This window comes from Amblyomma mixtum, chromosome 4 (genome assembly GCF_055824585.1).
Source record: "Amblyomma mixtum isolate Tamu chromosome 4, ASM5582458v1, whole genome shotgun sequence".
Classification (NCBI taxonomy): Eukaryota; Metazoa; Arthropoda; class Arachnida; order Ixodida; family Ixodidae; genus Amblyomma; species Amblyomma mixtum.
In genome coordinates this window covers 87479701-87489221 of record NC_143015.1, presented here as the reverse complement: position 1 = coordinate 87489221, position 9521 = coordinate 87479701, and the positions used below count along the sequence as shown (strand labels likewise).

General features: G+C 47.0%; 1 protein-coding gene across 1 annotated transcript; it reads right to left on the bottom strand.

Annotated features, from left to right (window-relative positions):
- Nucleotides 1-411: 411 nt before the first annotated feature.
- On the bottom strand, nt 412-1702 carry LOC149347319 (uncharacterized). Its single transcript, XM_089541547.1, has 2 exons — nt 1355-1702; nt 412-1152 (listed from the first exon to the last, which is right to left on the bottom strand). The coding sequence occupies exons 1-2, from the start codon at nt 1700-1702 to the stop codon at nt 412-414; spliced, it is 1089 nt and encodes a 362-aa protein (XP_089397673.1).
- Nucleotides 1703-9521: the final 7819 nt, after the last annotated feature.

Sequence of the window (9521 nt, the reverse complement as noted above, 5' to 3'; positions counted from 1 at the left end):
GCTTAGACGTTCATAACATACTGGCGTTCTCTTGCCCATTGAGCTAAGGTACTAGCTTTAATTACGAAGCCGAAATTGCAGTAACAGCTTTACTCTAATCAATTCATTCGCATTATATGACTTTATTTTAGGGATGGTGAAACATAGAAACCGGTGGGTGAATCTCCTTTTCTGCTTTCTGAAACTGGAGGGTATTTCATCTTCCATATACAGCGCTTCCGCTACCTCTCCAGCGCTGTCCAGCCATACAAGACAAGAAGCATAGAAAGCGGAAAACACACAACACTAATACCAAAAAATTATGCTTAATATTGCTTTATTCACCGATGAATTATATACATGACTAGATAGATTATTTACATGACTAGGTGGAGATGGCAGTTCACGGGGTAGAGAGGAACGAAGTCCGGTTTAGATTCCATGGGCTTCTCCAATTTCGGCCAGGTACTTTGGGTTCACCCGGCAGGCGGAGTAGCGAGACTTGCAGGAGTCGCCACTGCGGCCAGCCATCGAAGCCCTCTTGTAGGGCGCCATGGGCGACGAAGCAGACAGCTGGACACCCTCGAAGAACTGCACCACCTTGCGGCCGTACGCACCGAACTCCTGTGGATCCGCGGCCATCGAGCAGACCATGAGGGCTACGCAGCGGCCCTCGTCGTTGGCCTCGATGAGGTTGAAGTAGCGGCCCATTACGCCAGGGTCGACGGAGCGGGTGGGACGATGCAAGGTGACGTTGTTCTGGCCGGTGACGTTCTTGTCTTCAACCGGAACAGTGACACGTGGTCCGACGGTGGGGGTGACAGGAGCGGAGGTCTGCTGCAGTCCGGATCCCAGGTTCACGTCGCCGGAATGAGAGCCGGCGGCACCGTTGCCGTGACCCACGCGGAATCCACCCTGGATGTAGCCGCTGGCGTGCTTGGGTCCACCCAGAAGGGAGGCTGACTTGCGGCCGAGCCTGTCGAGCAGGGCAACCTTGGTCTTAACCAAGTCGGGAACGACGACGGGCGGCACAACGATCCTGGGCACGACAACCTTGGGGACAACGATGTCGTGAAGCGAGGGGAGAGTGGGCACGACGATGTTGGGAAGATGCGGGAGAGTGGGCAGCCAGATCACGGGCTTGGTAACACCAGGCAGCCAGTCAACCTTCACCTGTGACCAAAAACAGCACAAAAGACCGAACTTATTAGATTGATAACATGCGGACAGTAACAAAGTAAGCGTTTTTACGTTTAAAAATATCTAAAAATTGTGAGTTCTTGCATTAGAGAGCGCCTATAGCGCGGTCTCTGCATCTAGCTGCACTCCCACTACTGCAAACAAAAACTACAAGCAAAGAAACAATAGAACTAACCTCATTTTCGACGTGCACGGGGTTGGGTGCCGCAGTGACAGCCAGTACCCGACCAGACCAGTCGACATCATGGTGCACGTCTGCGGCGCCGTGCGGTTCCTCGTAGCGCTCGAGCTGCGAATCGTAGGCGATTGTCGCCTTGAAGGCACGGTTACCGGTGATCATTGCGAGCGCCTTGGTGGCCAGGGACAGTTTGTAGGCGACCAGGCTCTGCGTGGCCTCCTTGGCGAGGTTTCCGGCCCACACGAACGGAGCCATCATTAGCCCTAGCTTTGCCTCGGACTGCTGCGGGGAGGCTAGCAGCAAAACGCTGATGCAGACAACGGCGGCCGCCGACAGGAGCTTCATTCTGGACGCCTGGAGCAGACTTCTCGGCGAAGTGATTTCCACCGGTCAGTGCTCGCTTTTTAAAGGAAACGCCACACTCGCTCATTGGCTGCTCGTGAACAATACTGGGCAGGGGCCAAAATGACGTCGAGCATCCGTAGCGCCCTCTGCCTAAGCTCGATTCGTGTGTCTTTGGACGTGAACACTCCCCTCACTCTCTTCCGCTACCTCCTTACACCTCTCTACTTACACTCCCTCTCTTTGCCATTGTCGTACGAGAAGCCCCACTTTCCTCCATGTCGCTTATTGTCTGGCCGGGAACAGCACCAGAGAGGGGCAGAAATGAGGTCACCCTTCAGCTCCCAAGTCATTCTGACCTGACCATAAACCTGACTCTTGGAATTCGCCACACCCTGCCACAACCGATCCTTCGTTTTCAATACCAGGCATGGCAAGCATGACGTGGCCTTCAAGGAGTTTTGCTGAACGATTTCCCCAGCTTGGCGACAGATTCAACTCTCCTTAACAAAAGACTACTCAAAGCCTAGCCTGTTCTTCTTCGAGGAATGTTGCTTCTTCCCTCCTAGGCGGCGGGGCGTTTGTCAAGCCGTGACTCACTAAAGGGCGACCCACATGGAGCGAACTTGCGCTGCGGATTTTGAGCGGCGCGGCGGAACGCGGACGCACCGCCGCCGTGCCGCACCACAAGAGGCGGAAAACGGGCGGCGGCCGCCACACCACTGCCGCCAAAAATTTCAGTGTTGCTAGAAACGACGCCTGTCAATTCTCGATAAAATGTCGACAAAATGTCTTGTATTTGCGATGAATGAATTATTTATTCAATGGCAGCAGCGAAGAGTAGTTATTTTTAAGGATTAACGTTGATCTGACCGTTTTTTTTAGAACATGCACTGAAACACGTAAAGCAATCGTTTCGCCTGCCAACACTGTGCATGGGTAGTAGTGATCAGTGCCAGCCGAAGCTGCAGCCGGCGGCAGCGTGTTTCTGTGCGAGGTGTGGCAGCTTTTTGTGTGCTGATACATCGCCATGGGACGCGTGCGGCGGATTTTGCTGAAGCTGTTGGTTCTGAGGAAAAAAGAGGAACAGAAGAAGAAAAGGAGATTCTGGGTACATCGGGTGTGGCAAAAAAAAAAAAAAATCTAAAGGAGAGTATCACACTGCGGTGAGTACGTCTTTGCGTATATAGTTTGACGCGCGTTCATATTCAACAGTCAGCGAGTTTAAATTTACAGAGTTCGCTCTCGATTGGCTGCGTAGTTCACGATCTATGTATTTTTTTACGACTCCCGATTTCCGCCCCGCTCTTTTGCAGCAGCAATGAACTTGTGCGCAAGTGATGAGTATGAGCTCGCCGGTGACTCTGCGAGTTCAGTCATGCATGTAGTCGTCGAGTCACTGTGTTTTCGGCGTTTGCTAAAGAACAGCTACATAGTGCAGCGAAGGTAGTGATCAGTCTTTTTTTGTGCATTTCAATGCTGTGGTGAATTATTGTTCGAAGTTTAAAATTACGAAGTGACCCGCAGCCCACACGCCGGCCTGAGATCCACGACAGAGGGGCTCAGCTACTTATCGCTTCCAAGTAGCCAAGTTTAATACTAATATAACAGCGGCTGGAGAAGCAGCTGGGAGCGTGAAAAAAAGAAAGCAGAACTCAGTTTACCTGAGTACCCAATTTGAGAGGAGTGCTCAAAGAAATTGCTGTTCTGACTATTTTTGTTTGCTACCGCAGTCTTAAAGCCAAAAACAGTGCTTCCTTAAAGCTCTAAATGGGAACAAGGGCACAATATGCCCCACTTTTTCATATGCTTCATTACTATAATTGTGATTATATCTGTGAAAGTAACTTGTGCAGGTTCATGAGATTAAGCTACCTCAGCAGTGCCTGTTTTGCAGTTACAATGAGCACAAGATTTCTTTTCAATAAGCTTTTACATTTAGAAGCATGCATTATGATGCAGTTTTGTTTTTTTCTTTCAGTTCCAGGTGATGAGGGAAGATCCTCCGTTATTCTTCAAATTTTATAGAATGACACCACAGAAGTTCGACGAGTTGCATCGCATTGTGAAGATGCCCCTGACAAAAGTGTTCCTTTGCCGTGAGCCCTTGAACTCTGAAGAGAGGCTAGCCATCACTCTCATGTGCAGTGACGAAATTTGCAGTGTTATACATTCTTTAGGATTCATTTCATGCAATATTTTTGTGTTGATCTGCAGGTACCTTTCTTCTCGGAGCCCAGGATTGGTATAGAGACATGCCGAACAGTGATTCATGATACCTGTCGAGTGTTGAGGAATCACTTGAAGGATATCCACATGCCGGTGACTATATAGCTGCAGAAACACTGCTTTGCACTTCTGATGCGTGAATGTTTGAAGAGTTGTGACTTGCCCGGCCATTGAAAATCTATTACGAGAAAGTCTAGGCCCAGAAAGATTTGAAAAGTGCGTCCAAGAAGTCAGGCTTTGTCTATAAGAGAAACATGAAAGTGCCATTATGATGTCTTTCCTTGTTTTACGAAATATAGTCTCTTGTTATCTTGCTTCTTTTTGCACATAAACCTGTTTCAAGTTAGCTTTGTTGTTGTCATCTGGGTTATAGTTAATGTTGAGATTTGCTATTTACATAACACCCCGAGAATATTGGAGGTACAGTACATATTTCGTAAGGGGGCCCTCTGTCCTTCCAGGTGCCAGGAAATGCTGAATGGCAAGAGATTGCCAATAGCTTTTTCAAGCGGTGGAATTTTCCAAACTGTTTGGGCGCCGTTGATGGCAAACATGTACAGATCATGGCGCCACCAAATTCAGGAAGTAACTACTTCAACTACAAGGTATGAGGTTATTTTATTTAGTGCACATTTTGTAGTTTGTTCCTGTGTATGATAAGGCCAAATACATTGACTGTGTTCTAGCACAAACAGAAGAAAGGGTTACCGAGCTTTTCTTGTACCTTCAAGTGCCAAGGGGAGAAATCACTAATTATCATCCACCTAGGTGCAGCCCTACGACTGCAATGGAAAGCTCTACAGCTTTCGCAGAAACTTTGTAGTTGACCAAAAAAAAGTTTTGCTTCGGTTATGATAATGAGTAATTACTATGTTAGTACAAATCATCTTCACCTTTTGGCATTCCACTGAACATTAGAGCAACAATATTCAAGTGACGCATGGGCTTCAGGTAGTACAGGATTTTAGGGAAAGTACACAGTTTAGGGTAGCATGGACAAGGCTGCTCATGCCGACAAGTCATTGAGCAGTCACTCAGCTGCTGACATTGTGAAGTTTCGTTTTATGTATTATGCATACTTCGGAACGGTAGAGCTGTTGTATGAGCAGAAACTACATTTTAAATGAGTCAATAACACATCCATATTTAACCCTTAAATCAAACAGTGCCATGTGAGCAAAATGTGTTATTTTTCTTCTTTCAGAAAACGTTCTCTATGGCAGTGGTTGATGCTAATTACAAGTTCGTCATGGTCGATGTAGGAGCCCCAGGACGCCACAGTGATGGAGGGATTTTCAAAGCATCCTCATTTGGAAAGCGCCTCGGGCGGAAATCCCTTGACATTCCAGGTCTAGCAAGACTGCCCAACAGCACCCAGGTGGCCTCTTGTGTGTTTGTTGGTGATGAAGCGTTTCAGTTGAGATCAGACTTTATGCGGCCATTTCCGGGAAGACACATGGACTGCAAACACAGAGTTTTCAACTACAGATTGAGCAGGGCAAGGTAATTTAGGCCCGCATTCTTTTGTACTCAGCTTGAGATTGCTCGAGAAAAATTCAAAACAAAGTAGTCATAAGTTTCGCAGATTAATAAATTTAGTGCATCTGATTCTTCATTTAAAGTACTTTTGGTATTGCCGCTCACATGGTAAATGCACCACAAGTTAACCCGTCTTAACTCATTCAAGTATGGCTGTTACAGCAGTGTAATAATTTGTCACTAAAATTTCAAACTTTACTGTTTCACTGTTCATTGAAAGTGTTTTCAAGTTTCAGCTCTCCTTATCTTTTCTTGTAGCTGTGGAAATTCCTCTTTTGTAGTATACAAAACTCATTTTTTTTTTTGCAGGCGCATTGTGGAGAATGTATTCGGTATTCTTGCATCTCGGTGGAGAGTTCTGCTCAATCGTCTGAACCTCCTGCCCCACAATGCCGAGTTTGTTGTCCTTGCCTGTTGTGTCCTTCACAATTTTATGTGCGCAACGGCAAATGAGTATGTGCCAGCTGGCTACGTGGATTACGAAGATGAGTTTGGAAACTCTGTCCCTGGGCATTGGAGGGCGGAAACAGAAAACAACCAGCTGCTTGAGCTGGAGACGACAAGATCAAAAAATTTTGCCCAAAGTGCATCGGATGCACGCAATATTTTTGCTGAGTATTTCATGAACAAAGGCTCCGTACCATGGCAGTGGGCCCATGCAGGGGTTCAGGCACCAGCAAAGAAATGATGAGGTGTATGTCGCGAGCAGTAGGCTCCAAAACTTGTAAATACAGCGATAAACTGAAATTGTCTTTTTCAATTTCAATCCACCATTTCATTCTGTTGAAGTGTTATCTTGCGTTTCTCTAAGAGCTTTATCTACCAGAAGCTCAACAGTTACTGGGAAAAAGAAGCATGTGGTTGTTTTCTGAACACCAGAAGGTATAGCTAGTACGTGAAGAGGATACAAGAACTTAAATCACTCTAATTGTTTTTTTAATTCAGTACCTGCACAATTGCCTATAAGGTATTACAGCTGGGGGTGATTTCATTGAAAAAAAGACCAAACTTTACAAATACATATCATCAGAGTGAGGTAAAAAGCATTAAAAGATGCAATTTGTTTGGCATCAGTCAAAGATTACAGGCACGTGCTGTCTGGGCAGAAAAAGAATGTCGCAAAACACTGCCCTTGAATGGGAGTTCCCTGACCTGCAAAAGGTGATCCTTCGGGATATTTAGGAAGGTGGTTTCAGGTATTTTTTTTTGTTAGTTACCAGAGAACATGAAAGACTTGTTTGGTTCGGCAATTCTAATTTATTCTGCACTGTACTTTGTCAGTGAAGTGAGCAGATCGATCTCTATCTGTGGCCACACACTTTTTGGCATTTCTCTCATTCTTTTAGCTATGAGTTGCCCAAAAACTGCAGGCTCATCTTCATCCGCCTGTAGTATCCCTTCAAGTTTTTCTATCTCCATTTGGTTTCGTGTTCGTTTCGCTCTTTTTGAGCGTGGTGGATTTTGCAGTGGGCTGCAATTTCCACTTGCAGCAGCATTGACGTTGCTGCTTTGAGTATCAGCAACTGTCTTCTCATGGATGACATAATCTGCGGTGTCCTCAGCCGAAGTGGGGTCGTAGTCTGTAAAGTGCGAAGGGGACAAAAAGCAACCTGTAGTCCTTATCAAACAGTTCTGCACATGCTACGTGCTTCATTAGGCATTGCAAAGATATTTTTGGTGCACTTTTAGCAGTGCACACAGCTCATTCTTTCTGACAGACTACTCAGAAGTCATTTAGAAGCTGCTGAGCGCAATGTCTATGCTGTTGCACTCGTGGCCCCTCAAATGGAGTGACTTACCGGTGTTGTCATTGTAGGCTGTCAATAATAGCCCTTCAGCGGTTGCTTCGGCTGCCTCCCCACTTTGTCCGAAGTTACTTCTTGTGCTAATTTCAGGCAAGGAAAAACAGTGTTGTTCAGCCAAACATCTGTTCACTGACTACAACAAACATTCTTCTACTAAACCTGACAACAGGGGCAATCACCTATATATTGCCAGTTTTTTCTTATGCACATGTACAGAGGGGTTGAAGAAAAAGGCACAAACCTGCCCACTTCCACCTGATCCTTTAGGAACATCAGTGACCAAAAATATGGCCATCTGATGTCCTGGCAGTCACTGGCGCCAGAACCACTTGGTGCCCCCGCCTTCCATTTTTTATACTTCTTCGTGAAGGTGTCCCTCAGTGTCTTAAATCTGGCCTGTGGATTTGAGCCTGAAATAAAGGAAAGCCAACAGCAATAAATAGACATACATGCCATGCATGATCCAACAATGCCACCGCTCAGGTGTTAGCACCTGCTGTTGGATACCATGTCGGTCCGAGTTGACAGGCCGAGTGGTCCAAATGTAAATGTAGTACATATAAACGAAGACATATTCTGCACTATAGATAAAACTTGTTAGCATTTCTAATGCAAGCTTACATGTTCACATACTGGCACAGATGCACCATATCACGCACACCGGTCGCTTCTCCAGCTCATCGCTCGGTCAACACTGACGCTGTTTGTAGCTGACACACAAATATTTCGAACCCGCAGACATGCCGCGTTGGTTTTCCCACGCTTTTGGGGCAAGAACTGACTCGCATTCCTCGCGGCTGCGACGTTGGAATCTGCCCAGTGCACGTAGGAATGTGCACTACGTCGCGACATCGTCCCCGACTTCTGAATAAGGTGCCCGCCACCATCGGTCGTTTACGGGAACGAAAACAATAACAATGACGATCCTTTTCGCCTCTATTTTTCTGTTTCAATCTACCAGTAAATCGAAGTCCTAGCTACGCAGCATACTCGCTGTAGTACTTTACGCTACCTTGCAATCGCTTTCGCCGCTGCAAAGAGATACATTTATACACTCCAAACAACAACGCTGCAAAAAAAAAAAAACATGCCACCTGAACAGTGCTTATTACGATTTGCTTTCAAATGTAGCGAGCAATGATATAGTGTAGTTCACCGGGCACCGACAATTCGCGCATATGTAAACGCCGCACATGTAGCTCTGGGCACTGCGAAGCTGAAATGGTGTATCAGGAGGCAACGCGTCATTTAGTTTAGGCATCCACCATTAATTGCGTCATTTTTTTCACTTAAAGCCATAATGAAAGACATCGGCGCGGCTTGACATACACGCCGCAGCCCCTATGAACTACCCGCGCTGATGTCAACAAAAAACACGTGCATGTCGGCGAGGGCGTCGTGATGATCGTTTGCTTACCTTCAGGGTCCTTTACTATCTCTGCTTCGACTTCCTGCCACATGGTAACCTTTCTTCTGCTGTCTTTATATGCCGCATGCGAACAATCCTATAACGTCGGTCTCGTCTGTACAGCTGAGATAAGCTTGTCGTTGTACGCGATGCGTGCAGCTTTCGTCGCCATGTTGAACTGGCTAGCCGAGTCAAATGTTGCGGGCGGAAGTCAGGCGTGGTCGCGCCCTGATTGGTCCGCTCGGACAGCTCACGTCGGCCGCTTCCGGCCAGCGGCTGTCCGCCGGGCGCACGTATCTGGCCCGGCTTGATCGACGGCGTCCGGCCGCCGGCGGCCGGACGCCAGTTTTCCGCAAGAAAAGCGCTCCATGTGGGTGGCCCTTAAGTTGTAAATTTTCGCTTTGACGCACCGCTCAATAGCTCAGTCGCTTGCATGTGAACCAACCTTTAGAGGAACCTAAAGTCACTGGAACTCTCAAGCAAGCTTGTTCTTCCGCCGTGCTCTAGAGGAACCCACATCACGGTCGCCAGTATGCGGTGGCCACCGGAAACCCCCATGACCTGATTTGCGCCATCACCCCAAAAGATGGCGCGTGACTGTGAAGGAAAGTCTCTGAAGGAAGAAAGTGACGCCATCACTTTATACCCTTAAAGTTTCAAGTTTATTTTCAACGCACATAGTAATACAAATACAATAAAATCAGTACAGAAGGAGGTCCCATAGTACACGACTGTCGGGGGGACCTCCTAGAACAAATCAAGTGGGGTAAAATTGCCTTACGTGTCTCCTTACGTGTCTCCTTACGGGGCCTTACGTGTCTCCCGAAATTTTTTTTGCACG